The sequence below is a fragment of the Dasypus novemcinctus genome, chromosome 11 (assembly GCF_030445035.2).
Source record: "Dasypus novemcinctus isolate mDasNov1 chromosome 11, mDasNov1.1.hap2, whole genome shotgun sequence".
Lineage (NCBI taxonomy): Eukaryota > Metazoa > Chordata > Mammalia > Cingulata > Dasypodidae > Dasypus > Dasypus novemcinctus.
The window spans coordinates 117,833,235-117,847,676 of NC_080683.1; the positions used below are offsets into that span (position 1 = coordinate 117,833,235).

The 14,442-nt window shown below is 56.2% G+C and overlaps 1 protein-coding gene across 1 annotated transcript in view; it reads left to right on the forward strand.

Annotated features, from left to right (window-relative positions):
• The window catches only part of ARFGEF3 (ARFGEF family member 3), a 149,565-nt gene that overhangs the window by 98,340 nt on the left and 36,783 nt on the right, over positions 1-14,442 (forward strand). Inside the window, exons 15-22 of the mRNA XM_058307546.2 lie at positions 1,183-1,290; positions 1,626-1,841; positions 2,012-2,122; positions 3,612-3,762; positions 5,555-5,866; positions 6,941-7,074; positions 12,323-12,468; positions 14,133-14,312. Of these exons, the coding sequence (XP_058163529.1) occupies positions 1,183-1,290; positions 1,626-1,841; positions 2,012-2,122; positions 3,612-3,762; positions 5,555-5,866; positions 6,941-7,074; positions 12,323-12,468; positions 14,133-14,312 (1,358 nt within the window). The remainder of the gene's footprint in view (positions 1-1,182; positions 1,291-1,625; positions 1,842-2,011; positions 2,123-3,611; positions 3,763-5,554; positions 5,867-6,940; positions 7,075-12,322; positions 12,469-14,132; positions 14,313-14,442) is intronic.

Here is a 14,442-nt window from a genome sequence, read left to right on the forward strand (position 1 = left end):
AATCTCTAGTGGCTCTCATTAGACCATTTTACCCTTAAGTCATATTAAATTCAGAGAAATTGACCTCCTCCAACTCCAGCAGTGGTATTGCTCACTCCCGTGTGAGACCTCGTGTTGCACAGAGGTCTCCAGGCTTCTTGGAATTTCTGTGAGATTCAAAGATACAGTGAAATAATTTTCAAATACCCTGCGGAGAGGTTGCAACCTCTTGGGGGGAGGGTGAAGTTCTAAAGCCAGGGCCTATTCGCTGCACCTGCCCTTAGACCCCAGGGTCACGTCTCCACGGTCACTTCCTTCAGTCGGAGGAGTTTGACACCAGGACCTCACGGCCCTTAGTTTCCCAGCCAGGCCTGAGGTTCCAGCTCCTCGTCCCTGGACCATCTCTTTACAGAACGTTAAGGACTGGCTCATTCGGCTAATTCCTTAGACGAGAGTTTGATTTAACAAAAACGTAAGCAAGAGGAGTGAGGATCCGGGATGGAGCTGGACGGTGGTGGGGTGGAGAGAGGCCCGGCCTGGGAGGCAGGACACAGTACCGGCCTCGTGACCTTGAGCCGTTTGCCCAATTTGTTTTACTATTTGTTTCCTCCTCTGTAAAAAAGGAAGAATAGTACCTATCCTGTCCCTGGGGTATGTCCAAGGGCGGGGGGAAGTATGCAAAAACACTTTAGAAATTGTCAGATAATACTGTACTTTGGAATCAGAATAAAGGATTACTTGACAGAAGAGAGTTATTCCCTCCTTAATTCTAATGATCAAGCTCTGAAAGAGAAAAATCCATGGAGCAGCATCTGCCTAGAGATACATAGGTATTGAGTATAGGGTTATAAGAAATAAATTTTGGAGCATATAAATTTTGATACCAATGCCATGCTTTTGAAGAAAAGGAGTAAAGATCAAAGTATCAAAGGCAATAGATGTTTCTAACAAAAGGGAGAGCAGAATTTATCTTTACTTTTTCAAGTATAAAATACACACCAGTGTAACAGAAGAATGCTCTGAAAATGAAAGAAAACGGGCTGAATGATTTTAAAATGTTTATAATATTCTGATCAAAGGCTGCTACATCTGGTTACACATTCGATACAACTCACGTTTGCTGGGAAATGTGTACCGTGGTGGCCACGCGTCTGTTTTTGGCCAGAGTGTCCTCATGACCCCCCTCGCTCCTTCCCTTGACAGACATCGACGGCTTGGAGAGCAGCGCCATCGGGGGCCAGCTGATGGCCTCGGCGTCCGCAGAGTCCCCGTTCACGCACAGCCGGAGAATCGATGACTCCACCGTCGCAGGTAGTGGCCCAGACGGGGGTCACGGGTTTATGACTATAAATCTGTCCCATGAGTTACCAGTGATTAAATGATTCTGGAGCCACTGTCTGTGATGACCGAAATGAATTAAGGGTTTGTTTCAGTGGAAAACATCATTGGTGGGAGGTCCTTGGCCTCGTCCAGCTGATGATGCGACACCCATTGTCTATAAGCACAAAGTGAAAACCACCGATTGGAGACCATCCATTAAAGCGGGTGGAACTGGATGCCACTCAGTATTGCCAGTTGAGTGCCCTGCCGTGCCCAGTCGGGTGGCCTTTGTCCCCACAAAGCGACCCCGCCCCCTTGTGTTCCAGGAGTGGCATTTGCTCGTTACATTCTCATTGGCTGCTGGAAGAACCTGATCGACACCTTGTCGACCCCGCTGACCGGTCGGATGGCGGGGAGCTCCAAGGGGCTGGCCTTCATCCTGGGAGCTGAAGGCGTCAAAGAGCAGACCCAAAAGGAGCGCGACGCCATCTGCATGAGCCTCGATGGGCTGCGGAAAGCCGCGCGGCTGAGCTGCGCGCTAGGTACCTGCGGGCGCTGCGCCCCGGCCCACGGGGCGAGGCGGTCCCTGCAGGGCACAGCTGACCCCCCCCTCCCGGGTGGGAAATAGACCATCCAGCAGGGGTGCTGCTAGGTGATGGCTAGGGAGTGTGGTCAGGGAAGGAGTAACCAATACCGCTCGTGTCCTCTAAAGGGGTGGCCGCCAACTGCGCCTCGGCCCTTGCTCAGATGGCCGCTGCCTCCTGCGTCCAGGAAGAGCGAGAAGAACGGGAGGTCCAGGAACCTGGCGATGCCATAGCCCAAGGTAACAGCTGGAGGGCTCGGGGCCCAGCGCCTGGCACGCGCTCCCCCCACACCCGCGACACCCTCGTCCACGCTCCGATGGTGTGGGCAGACCTCCAAAGCCACCACCCCTTGCACCCCAGGCCGGCCGGCGCCACCAGGGAGCGGGGCCACCAGAGGCCCACCTGGCTGAGCCTGGCACACCTGTGTCCCAGCCACTAGCGCTGGGGCTTCGGGTTAGAGCGGGGGAGGCCCAAAGGCCAGTAACTGACGGGGAGAACCACCCCAAGGGAGAAAAGCCACGGAGGAGGCTCAGAGTGAAACCTGAGCTCTGCGGATTGGAGGAAAGGGTGGCTCTTTAACTGGTTCCCATCAGTCGGTGGAAGGAAAGAGAAAGGTTTTCCCAACAGTGACAGATGGTAAAGGGCAGGCAGCGAGCTGGAGGAGTGGGGAGCCTGGGGGGCTCGTGCTGCATCTTTGCATCAGGCATGTACAATGGTCAGTCACAGATGCACCTGATCCACGTGTAGTAAGAGAAACAGGGGAGCTCAGTGATCCTCAAAGTGAGTATTATATAGAGACCCATCTGAAAGCCACGTGATCCCCACAGACCACCTGTGATAACTGAAAAAAAGGCTACTGCAATTCTCCCCAAGTATGTACAACCACAAAGTACAAAACACCTTATATTTACAGCTCTTAGAAAAGCTATAGAACTAAAACTAATATTCATATTACAAGTTAAAAACGATATTTTACAAGACTAACGTTTGACTAACGTCCAGTCGCCGTTTCCCGCAGGTGTACAGTTCAGCCTCCCTGATGTGAGCGTGTGAGATTTCTGGGTTCTGGGTCATCACCTACTTGTCCCGCCAGACCCACCTGCCTTTGTTCAGAGAAGGCTGTGTTGTCTCGCCTTGGCCTCGCACTTGGCATGGTTTGCACCTTAAGTCACCTTCTGTGTCCTTTCTCATTAGCCATCCACAATAAAGAAGTGTTATTTGGAGATCACATATGCAAATGTAGGTTCAGGGGGCGTGAAATGATAGGGTAATTTTCGTTTATAAAGCAGTAACCCAGTTCTCAGAATGTGGTTTAAACGATCATCCTAAAGAAAGAATAACACTAAAAACCTCAGAGAGTGCTTGCGGACGCCCAAGAATCCTTCCGTATCACCAAGCGGAGCTCCAGCGTGGGGGGCGCAGGGGCTGGGGACAGAGGGCCTCGGCTGGAGCTGCCACAGGAGCCTGTCCACACTGCTGTGCCCAGCCCGGGCCCCGAGGTGGCCTGGGAGGACCGGCCCCCACCCGCTCCGATCCCCCGGCTCCGAAGCAGCAGACCCGGGGCCCCGGCCCCCGGGGGGGGGGGGCATGCGTCGTGGCCTGTGGGGCACCGCCAGCGGTCTGTCGCTGCTCCTCTGCCCTCGCACCCCAGCGCAGCCTTCTGCTTTCAGCCCACCCCCTGCCCGTCCCCTCCCTCAGTGTGGTTTTCATCCTGTCTTTCTGGCACAGTGAAGCTCAAAGTGGAGCAGAAGCTGGAGCAGATGGGGAAGGCGCCGGGGGTGTGGCTGCACGCCGCGCACGTGCTGTGCATGGACGCCATCCTCAGCGTGGGCCTGGAGATGGGAAGCCACAACCCCGACTGCTGGCCGCATGTGTTCAGGTGCGCCCCGTGGGGCGGGCTCGGGGGCCCGCGCGGCAGGAGGCGGCGCTGGCTCACGGGGGGCAGGGGGCGCGGGCCCCGTTGAACAGAGGGACAGGACTGGGCTGGGGGCAGCGTGTTCCGTCCACTGACATTTCCTGGGAGAGGCTGGTGTGTTAAACCAAGGACGAAAGCCCCAGCTCTTAGCCGGTGGCCCTCAGGAAACCACCTAAGGTGGGCGAGGACCTTGCACGTCGAAGACGGGCGTGCGTCGGCCCGGGAGCCTTGCAGTATGTGCTTTACTGTCTTCTGTTTAAAGTTTACATGGGTGCATCACGGAGAAGATGCCTACTTTTAATTTAGCTTGAAAAAAAAAGAAAAGAAATAGTACAACTTGCGAAAGACAAGCCAAAAATTGGGCTCTAAGCTTTGTAGCACCAGAACAGAAAGAAAACGCCAGTCGGTGCTGTGCGTAGGCCACGGTGTCTGTAAGGTGAAAACAAAGCAGAAGCTCCAGAGCCGGCTCCTGCCACAACAGGACAAAAGGACGTGTGCCTGGCATGGTCACTAGCGAGAGGGCACGGCCTTGCCACAGAGCAGGGGCAGGCATGGGGGCCCGTGTCTCACCGCCTCGGCGCGCTGGGCCTGGCACCGGCTCGTTTCGGTCAAGCGGTCATGGACGTTGGATGGCGGTGTCCAGGCCACCCGGGGCTCCTGCTGGCACCAGGCAGGTCCCGGCTCGGTTTGGTCCTCAGTGTAAATATGGCCCCAGCGATGCGCAGAGCAGGCACACGGGGTCTCCTGAACCCAAAGGGAACCTTTAAAAGCAGCAGGATGAACCGGCCTGGCCCAAAGGGGTGTTAGCACGGAGGCGGGCACCTGCTGCTCCTCGTAGTCCCTCAAGAAGAAAGGAGAAAAGAAAAAGGTTCAAATTGTCCCCAAGCAATTTGTACAGAGTCAGAAAGTCCCCTGGCTGCGGAACAGCAGAATGAGCCGCAGGGGTGGTCTTCGCCGCCGCTGGCCTCTCCTGGGGGGGCGGGCTTCTTAGGGACCCCCAGTCCCAAGTTCTGCTGGGAGCAAACGCCTCGGAAGTTGGCGGCTGTGCAGCATCTTCTCTGTGCACTGTCATTTGGGGACCCCCCAGTCGTCCTCTGGAGCTGTCAGGGCCAGGTATCTTGTGGCTGGGCAGAACCCCCCAGAGAGTGGGCCTTTGCCCACCTCAGTCTCCATTCTAGGACCACAAAGCAAGGGCCTGGTCCAAGAAGTCACGAGAGGGAGAAGGCCCCCGAGGAAGCCAGTGCAGGCAGTGGAACCGGGGGGGGGGGGGGGGGGAGAGGGGGAGGGGGGAGTCGGGGGCAGGGGAGCAGAGGGGGAGGGGAGGGCAGCATAGCCAGGGACAGGGGAGCTGGGGGTTAGAGGAGCAGTGGGGCAGGGAAGCTAGGAGGGCAGCGGAGCTGGGGGTACAAGGGAGTTGGGGGTCATGAGAGCTGGGGGCAGGGAACTAGGGGGGCAGGGGAGCCGGGAGCCAGGGGAGCCGGGGGGGGCAGGGGAGCTAGGGGCAGGGGAGCTGGGGGGGGCAGGGGAACTGGGGACAGGGAGCTGGGGGGGCAGTGGAACCAAGGGGCTGCGAAGCCAGGAGGAGCCAGAGCTGGGTGACCAGCATGTGGGAGGCCCTGGGACCCACACCCCATTTCCAACCCAAGGACTCATAAAGTCCCATGTGCAGAGGAGAGGGGGTGGCAACGCTGGGGGTTGCGGCGCAGTCCTTGTACCCCGTCGCCCATCCTGACTGATGGCGCATGTCCTCTTGCAGGGTCTGCGAGTACGTGGCCACATTGGAGCACACCCACTTCAGCGACGGCACCTCGGGGCCCCCCCTGGCCCTCGGCCAGCCGCAGAAGGCAGGGGGCGGCGGCCTGCTGGGGGCCCCCGAGGCCGGGGCCGCGGAGCCGGGCCCGGGGCAGGAGCGCGGCCCGAGCGCGGCCCCCGTCCTGCAGCCGCTGTCCGTGCAGGAGCTCGTCCGGGAGGGCAGCCGGGGCCGGGCCTTCGACCTCCGCGGGAGCAGCGTCCTGAGCGGGCCGCGGGCGGCCAAGGCGGTGCTCAGCCTGTCCACGCAGGCCGACAGGTGCGCACCCCGGCCCGGGCGCCCCCTCCCCGCTCCCTGAGCCCCTGGCCCTCGGCGCCCTTCTCAGCGCCTAAGCCAGCCTTGAACTCGGCAAACGTAGCCAAACCAGCGCCTCTTGATGAAGTAGGTTTGCCTTCCTTCAAAAATGATTACGAAGTCGAAGCTAATTCTGAGGACTGCGTCCCCAGCTTCTAGCCAAGCATCTGATGAGCGCCTCCCCCGGGGCTGAGCCGGGCCAGGGGGAGAGAAAGAGTTGTTTGAAAATACGGTTTGTGCCTTTGGATTAAAGTCAAGCGGTGGGAGCAGACTTGTACACAGTCGTAATGGACCTATCACCTCTCTCACCCGCAGTGCTTAAAAAGCATTTCCATCTACTTTGGCTGTCTCTGGGACCTTGCTGAGGCATGCATAAGCATGACCCCTCTGATGACCTCCCGACTCTTTTTTGAAGACTCGAAGCCATATAAACTCATTTGTCCTTTCCATTTCCCCCTTTTATTCAAGGTCAAAAAGCAGTTTTTAACACCTGATATCACATGTAGGCTGAGATAGTCTGCTGGTCTGAGTTGACCCTTTTATTTAAGGTCTTTTTCTAGTTACATCCTCAGCTGGTGCTTGGTAGCAGCTGAGGGTAGGGAGAGGGAAGAAGTAATATGAGATGTGGGGGCATTTTCAGGACTTGGAGTTGTCCTAGGTGGTACTGCAGGGACAGTTGCTGGACGTTGTGTGTCCTGCCATGGTCACTGGGTGGACTGGGGAAGAGTGTAAACTACAATGTAGACCACTATCCATGTGGCACAGCAGTGCTCCAAAATGTATTCACCAAATGCAGTGAATGTGCCACGATGATGGAAGAGGTTGTTGATGTGGGAGGAGAGGGGTGAGGGCATGGGGGGTATATGGGGACCTCTTATATTTTTTTAATGTAACATTTAAAAAAAAATAGAGAAAAAATAAATAAAAGACCATAAATCAGGGAAAACTGAACAAAAAAAAGCACTTGCAAAGCTCATCAATTGCCATGACGACCTGCTGAATTGCTTCCCGGTAACCTCTCTCTTCGTTTGCACCCAGGCTCTTCGAAGACGCTACGGATAAGCTGAACCTCTCGGCCCTGGGCAGTTTCCTCTACCAGCTGAAGAAGGCATCGCAGGCGCAGCTCTTCCACTCCGTGTCGGACTCGGTGGATTACTCGCTGGCAATGCCAGGTAATTGCTTCCCGAAAGAAATGGTGCCTTGGCGTTAGCAGACACGGCGCCGGCCACCGATGCCCACGGCCAGCCCACGGAGGGGAGTCCAGTCTCGGGGCTCAGCGCGGCTCTAGCCTAGAGGCCTGTGGGTGCGTGGCCATGGTATTCTTTGTCCATGGCAACTCAGCGCCGTGCTGCTGCCCCGGAGCTGGGCGAGGTCGTTCTGCCAGGCTTGTGCCTGGGTGCAGGCAGCCTCTCGTGGGGTGGGGACCCCACCGCAGTCCAGTCAGTTGCAGGGGAAGCTGCCGATCCCAAAGGGACTGGAAGGAGAGAGAAGAGAAGAGACTGCCAGGAGCCTTGCCACACCCAGGGAAATGACCTCAGACTGTCCTTGGGTGAGGAGAGGACTTCCTGAAGGCCTACTGGGGAGGAGGGAGTGGGGTCTCAGGTGGATTGCAGGTGGCTCACAGTCCCCAGCTCAGGTGCCCCCGACACTAGCCACTCCTGTCCCAGGGGCTCGGGCAGAGCTGCGAGCTCATCCTGGTGCAGGGTGGACTGTGGCACAGGGGCTCCTCCCCCCATCTTTAGGACTCTGACGTTCTCCATGCATGGAGGTGGCCTTTGGTCTTTATGGAAGATTCTAGTTTGAGAACCACCCTCCTTTCCCATTAGTTTTTGTTTGTTATTTTTTACCTCCCGCCTTGCAGCTTTTTCTTTTTTTGCTTGCTGTCTGCTTTCTGGTCCATTTGCTGGGCATTCTTCTGTGTCTGTATTTTATTTTATTTTTTAATGTATTTATTCCCCCCACCCCCTTGCTGCTTGCTTGCCATTTGCTCTCTGTGTCCATTCACTGAGCGTTCTGCGTTTTTGCTTGTCTCCCTTTTTGTTGTGTCACCTTGTTGAGTCAGCTCTCCGCAGCACCTGGGCTGGTGGCTCTCCGTGTGTGCAGGCGAGCCTGCCTTCACAAGCACACACCAGGACGCGAACCCAGGGCCTCCCATAGGGTAGACGGGAGCCCAAATGATTGAGCCACAGCTGCTTCCGCCGTTAGTTTTTTTTTTTAAGATTTTTTTTTCTCTCCCCTTCTTTCCCCCCCAGTTGTCTCCTCTCTGTGTCCATTCACTGTGTGTTCTTCTGTGACCACTTCTATCCTTATCAGTGCCACCGGGAATCTGTGTTTCTTTTTGTTACATCATCTTATTGTGTCAGCTCTTTGTACACGCGGGGCCGTTCCTGGGCAGGCTGCACTTTGTTTTGCGCTGGGCGGCTCTCCTTACGGGGCGCACTCCTTGCGCATGGGCTCCCCTATGCGGGGGACACCCCTGCGTGGCTGGGCACTCCTTGCGCACATCAGCACTGCGCATGGGCACTGCGCATGGGCCAGCTCCACACGGGTCAAGGAGGCCCGGGGTTTGAACCGCGGACCTCCCATGTGGTAGACAGACGCCCTAACCACTGGGCCAAGTCCATTTCCCCCCCATTAGTTTTTAACAGGCGGTAAAACCTTGACTGTCTAAAACCAATCCTGCAGGGCCCTCTGCTGTACCTCTGAGCCCAGGGGCAGCCCTCAGAGTCGTCTGCAGGCTCGGAGCTTGCAGAAATCAGCAAGCAAGCTCCAGAAGAGTTGGCGAGGGTCTGGGGGTCTGCCAGGCCGACTCGCAGAGCTGGCTCCACCGCTTTCCACGCACCGTCTCTGGCAAATCACTCCCCCTCTCTGGCATCCAGTTTTCTAATCTGTGCAATGCAATAAATAAATTTACCCACCTAGCTTGCTCAAAAAACTGAGGGGATTAAAGGTGCCACATGCCCCTGCCATGCCGTGCCCGGTGGACCCTCACAGAACGTCAGGGGTGACGGTGGCTGATGCCAGGAAGATTCCCTGATGCGCAAGATGAGGGCGCGTTCTGGCTGGAAAGCCCCATGAAGGGCAGCCTCTTGCAGGAGGTCCCGGAGGAGCACTAGGACACAGCAGGATGTCAGGGGAAGGCTCGAGGAAGGCGACAGCAGCCTTGGCGGATGCCAAGGAGAGCAGTGCCATGCTCCGAGGGATGCCCACCTGCCCGTCCCAGGGCCAGGGCTGGGAAACCCAGGCCAGGCAGCCTGGCACCTGCAGTCCCATTGAGCCCTGATGGTGGGGAGGGAATTCCTCTCCAGCTGCAGTAACTCGGTGATAAGCTAAGCCTCCTGCCCTATGGTTCACGGCCCACAGAGAGGCCGACGAGAAGGCGTGTGGCACAGGAAGGCTGATTGCTGCCCCCCGGTTGTTAGGATGAGATTCTGAAACTCGACAAGCTCCACCTCCAGATCGCCTGGCTTTCCAAGGTGGTCCACGGCGGAGAACATCCTTCCTAGCTGTCAGCTCCGGGCTGTGTCCTTCAGCATCACTGCTTCCAGCCACGGCCCCTGCGCAGCTCTGCTCCTTCGGTTTGGCTCTGCCATGCCTGGGGCAGCCTGCGCTCGGCCAATGCTGCCCACCCATCCCGGGACAGGTGGCCCGCTGGGCTGCACGGCAGGGCCTGCTGTGCTCTGCGGCCTGGGGACGGGACCCTGCCCGCCATTTGGCTGGGGACGTGACGTGTCAATCACGGCATGAGCTGCTTCTGCCGTGACGCTGGGATGGGACCCTGGCTCGGACCCAGCTGGGGGGCCTGCGGGGACCCCTGCCCGGCAGGAGCATAAGGCACTGCATGTTCTCACTCAGCATTGTCAGTCGGGACTCTCACTTCTGTTGTTGAGTTTACAGTACAGGAGCACTTTCTGAATTGCTCCAGAATTTAACTGCACACCCCCGTGTGATGGCCAAGCACAAAAGCAGCTGACAATCAGCACAAACTTTCTGAGCCCCCTCAGCAGCACCACTGAGGAGGAAGGTGGCAGCCTTGGCCTCAAGTCAATCTCATGATGTCGGTCTCATAAAACCACCAGATGGTCCTGGAAGTAGGGCTGCCCCACTGCGGCCGGGAGAGCCCCAGGGCTGCAGGTAGAGCTCCCCGACCCAGAGGCCAGAATGCCGATGTCCCCAGCCATCTAGAACCCAATGGTAAATTAAGAAGAGGCTGGGGAAGCGAACTTGGCCCAGTGGTTAGGGCATCTGTCTACCACATGGGAGGTCCAAGGTTCAAACCCAGGGCCTCCTTGACCTGTGTGGAGCTGGCCCATGTGCAGTGCTGACGTGTGCAAGGAGTGCCCTGCCACACAGGGGTGCCCCCACGTAGGGGAGCCCCACACACAAGGAGTGTGCCCCATAAGGAGAGCTGCTCAGCGCAAAAGAAAGAGCAGCCTGTCCAGGAATGGGGCTGCACACATGGAGAGCTCACACAATAAGATGACCCAACAAAAAGAAACACAGATTCCCGTGCCGCTGACAACAACAGAAGCAGACAAAGAAGACGGCGCAGCAAATAGACACAGAGAACAGACTACTGGGGTGAGGGAGGGGGGAAGGGGAGAGAAATAAATAAAATAAATAAGTCTTTTTTAAAAAAAGAAAAAAAAAGAACAAGCTGAAAATGGACCTCTGAGTCCAAAGGAAAACCAAGAAGAAAGGCAAGGAAACCGGCAGTCTGGGGCAGCTGCCTGGCCTGGGAGGACGCAATTTGGAGTGGCCCCACGCCGGCCGCTGGTGGGAGCACGCCCCCAGCACACACAGGTGGGCTGAGCCACATGGGCACAGGTAGGGGCGACCAGGCCCTCCACCGCCTCGGGTGGGTGGTGCCATTCTGAGGACTGTTAAGAAATGGTCCCAGGTCTGTTTGACCCCTAAGGGCCGTCCTGTTAAATGGGCGCCCCCACCCCACACTCTGATGACTCTGATGGAGAGTCAGGCCCGGGTGGGGCTACTGTTGCTGCGGCGGCAGCCACTGGCCAAACCAGGGCTTCACGGCAACTACTGCCACGTCGGGACACCATCTCCGACATTGGGATTGAAGTCGGCCACGCTGCCTTAGTCCTGGGACTGCCCTATCACTAAGCAGGTGGCCCAAGACAACAGGGACGTGTGGGCTCACTGGAGGCTGGAGGCCGGACGTCGAGGTGCGCCTCCGAAGGCTGCCGGGGCCGACCCCCGGCCTCCGCTGGCTTCTGGTGGCCGCCAACAACCTCGGCATTCCCTGGCTGCAGACGCATCGCTCCGATCTCCATCTCCACGTCACATGGCTTTCTTCTCGCCCCCGTCTGTCTGTCATCCAGACTTCCCCTTCTTCTAAGGACCTGGTCATATTGGATTAGGGTCCACCTGCTCCACTCCGAACTCACCTGAACTTGAAGTCATCCAAATGACCCTATTTCCTATTAAGTTCCCATTCACAGTTTCTGGGTTTAGGGTTTGAACATACCTTTGGGGAACGTAATTCACCTCATAGCACATACCTTGGCCAAGATTTGAAGGCTGGAAAAGGCCCCTGGCTTTTCAGGGGTCACACAGCTAGCACCTGCAGGCTCCTCTTCATGAGCACATGAGAGGGTGTGTGCCTGTGAGTGTGTGGACCCATGAGGGTGATGCTTGTGTATGCATGTAAGCGTGTGCACGATATGTGTGCATGAGCATGTTTGCTCGCTGAGCTGCAAAGCAGGCCTGCCTGTGGGCGCCGGGCACATACGACCGGCTGTCGGCCGGAGGAGCAGATGGACGCCCCGGGTGTCTGTCCTGACCTAGAGCAGGCCAGGATCGCACCCTGGCAAGGAAGAGCGGATGCCAGCGAGCAGTGCGCCGTCGAGCAGCAGAGGGCCTGGCTGCTTGGCCAGGGCTCCCGAGGCGTCGTGGGTGACTGGTGAGAGCGGACAATGGCTGAGATGGAGGACGAGGACAACGGCAGTGAGAAGAACAGCTCAAGGGCGGCAGGTTGTTCCGTGCCTGGCCCCATGCTAGCTCTGTGTGGGTCATCCCAGTGGATCCTGGGAGCAGCTGTAGGCAGGAGGCGTCATTGTCCCCAGTGTCACCGACAAGACAGCCGTGGATAGCAAGGCCACTTCCTGGGAAGTGGGGGTCCCAGCCTCGTACTTAACCACAACTCTGTTCCTCCTTATCAATGATTATATGGTCATCAAACGCTGTTCTCACCTGCTGTGCCCCAGCACTGGGGAGACTGGGAAACAAGGAGCTGTCCCTGTCCTTGCTGGGTGAGCCCCCTCGTCCTTCTTGACTCCAGAGTCCCATCCTCTCTGGTCCCCACACAGGACCAGCTTTCCAACCTCTCCCTGGGCGTGAGCAGGCCAGGGGATTTCTGAATTTGACTTTTCTGGCTTTTATGGTCTTCCCTTCCTGTAGGTGAAGTGAAATCCACCCATGACCGAAAAAGTGCACTCCACCTGTTCCGCCTGGGGGATGCCATGCTGAGGATCGTGAGGAGCAAGGCCCGGCCCCTGCTCCACGTGATGCGCTGCTGGAGCCTGGTGGCCCCACACCTGGTGGAGGTGAGCGTACCTGGTGGAAGTGAGCTTACCTGGTGGAAGTGAGCTTACCTGGCAGAGGGGAGCACACCTGGCAGAGGTGAGCACACCTGACAAAGGCAAGCATACCTAGTGAAGGTGAGCACCTGAGCCAACCAGCGCAGCTTTCGAGACCACACTAGATTAGCAGTTGGCGTGCAACCTCTGTGGCATAAGGCAGAGAGTCATCTGGCCACAAATGTTCTCTGATTCAGCATCACAGCACCTAAACAATCATCCAAGGGCTGCATCACCCCATCCTTACTCCGACCCTCTCTCTTGACAATTACACGACCCAGTTGGGTGCCTTACACAGCCCGCTTCTCAGTCTTCCAGAGCTGTCACCACCCTGAGTCTGGAGCTCAAGGACACATTGCTCCCAAGACCCTCATTTACATACATGACTACAATAATGCCTTTATTCCTGCCAGCCTCTCTTTTTTAAAAAGGCAAATAGACTTGGGCAGTGTCTTCTAAGTAGGACCATCTGCCCTGGCTTCCCACCAAAATGAGTACTGGTGCTGCTTTGCCTCTCCAAAGGAAAGCAGTTGATGAGTTTATCAAAGCCTCTCGATAAATGATGACTGCTCCTTCTAAGTTGAGGGGGACATCGTTTCCCAGGTTGGCAGTGATAACTATTCTCACATAGGCCTTTAGCACTTATCTACTAGAGATACATCATCACATGAACAAAGTCCTAAGAGCTCAATGCACCAACCCGAAAACATTCTAGGATGGAAAGAGATCAGAAAATAGCAGCCTAGTTTATGGGGAGACATGGTATGTCAATTATATATTGCAGTGTAGTAAACCACCCCCAAAAACTTAGTGGCTGAAACAACCACCGTTTATTTAGCTCATGATTCTGTGGGTCAGAAATTTGAGCTGAGCTCAGCTGGGCAGTTCTTCTGGTGTGGGCCAGGCTTGGTTGACCTTAGCCAGCCTTAGTCAGATGGTGCAGAGATTGGGCTGGCTGGTTCATGATGGCCCAGACTGGGATGGCTGGACAACTGGACCTCTCTCTACTGCCATACTCCAACAGATTAACCTGGGGTTGTCCCCATGACATTTTTGGGATTCTAAAGAACCTCAGGAGGGAGTACCCCTAATCACAAGTACCATCCAAGCCTCTGCATAGATAATGTTTGTTATGGTTGCTTTGACCAAAGTAATTCATACACCCAAGCCCAGGCTCCACATGGAGCGGACAACTAAGGGGCATGGTCCAGAGAGGCATGAACCTGTTGACCACCTCACTGGGGGACGAAGGACGCATCTGTCCTTCGTATGAATAAGACTTTGATGGGTTCCCGGACTAGTTCCTGGGTCTTAGAGTGAGTATGCTCTATGCCATCGAAGAAAACTGTCCCGTTACAGAAATAAAAGAGAGAAATTGCTGGAAGCTCTTATTTTTACAGATGCAGGAAAGTGGACTTGGAGTCGTATCTGATGAATTAGTTCAATTTATTAAAAATGAAAGGTAGCATGAGCTCTTCAATACTTACCCCTTGCGAATTTTCTCCTTTAGCAGAACTGCTGCTTCCACCTCGCCTTGCCCAGCCTCAGGTAGGCTAGGAAATCCTTCAGACATGAGATTCTCATTGGGCTCAAGTCCTGATGGTTTCCCACTCTTCCCATGACTTTCACAGGCTGCCTGCCATAAGGAAAGACACGTCTCTCAGAAGGCTGTTTCCTTCATCCACGACATCCTGACAGAGGTTCTCACCGACTGGAACGAGCCGCCTCATTTTCACTTCAACGAGGCCCTCTTCCGGCCTTTCGAGCGTATCATGCAGCTGGAGCTGTGTGACGAGGACGTCCAAGATCAGGTGGGGGCATCACGTACACAGAGTCATCCCCTCCTGGGTAGCTTTATTGAGTGGCAGGCACTGTTCTCTGAGCCTGGTGCACTTCATCTGTAGAGTAACCCCATGTGATACCAGTGACAGAGGTTCAGCC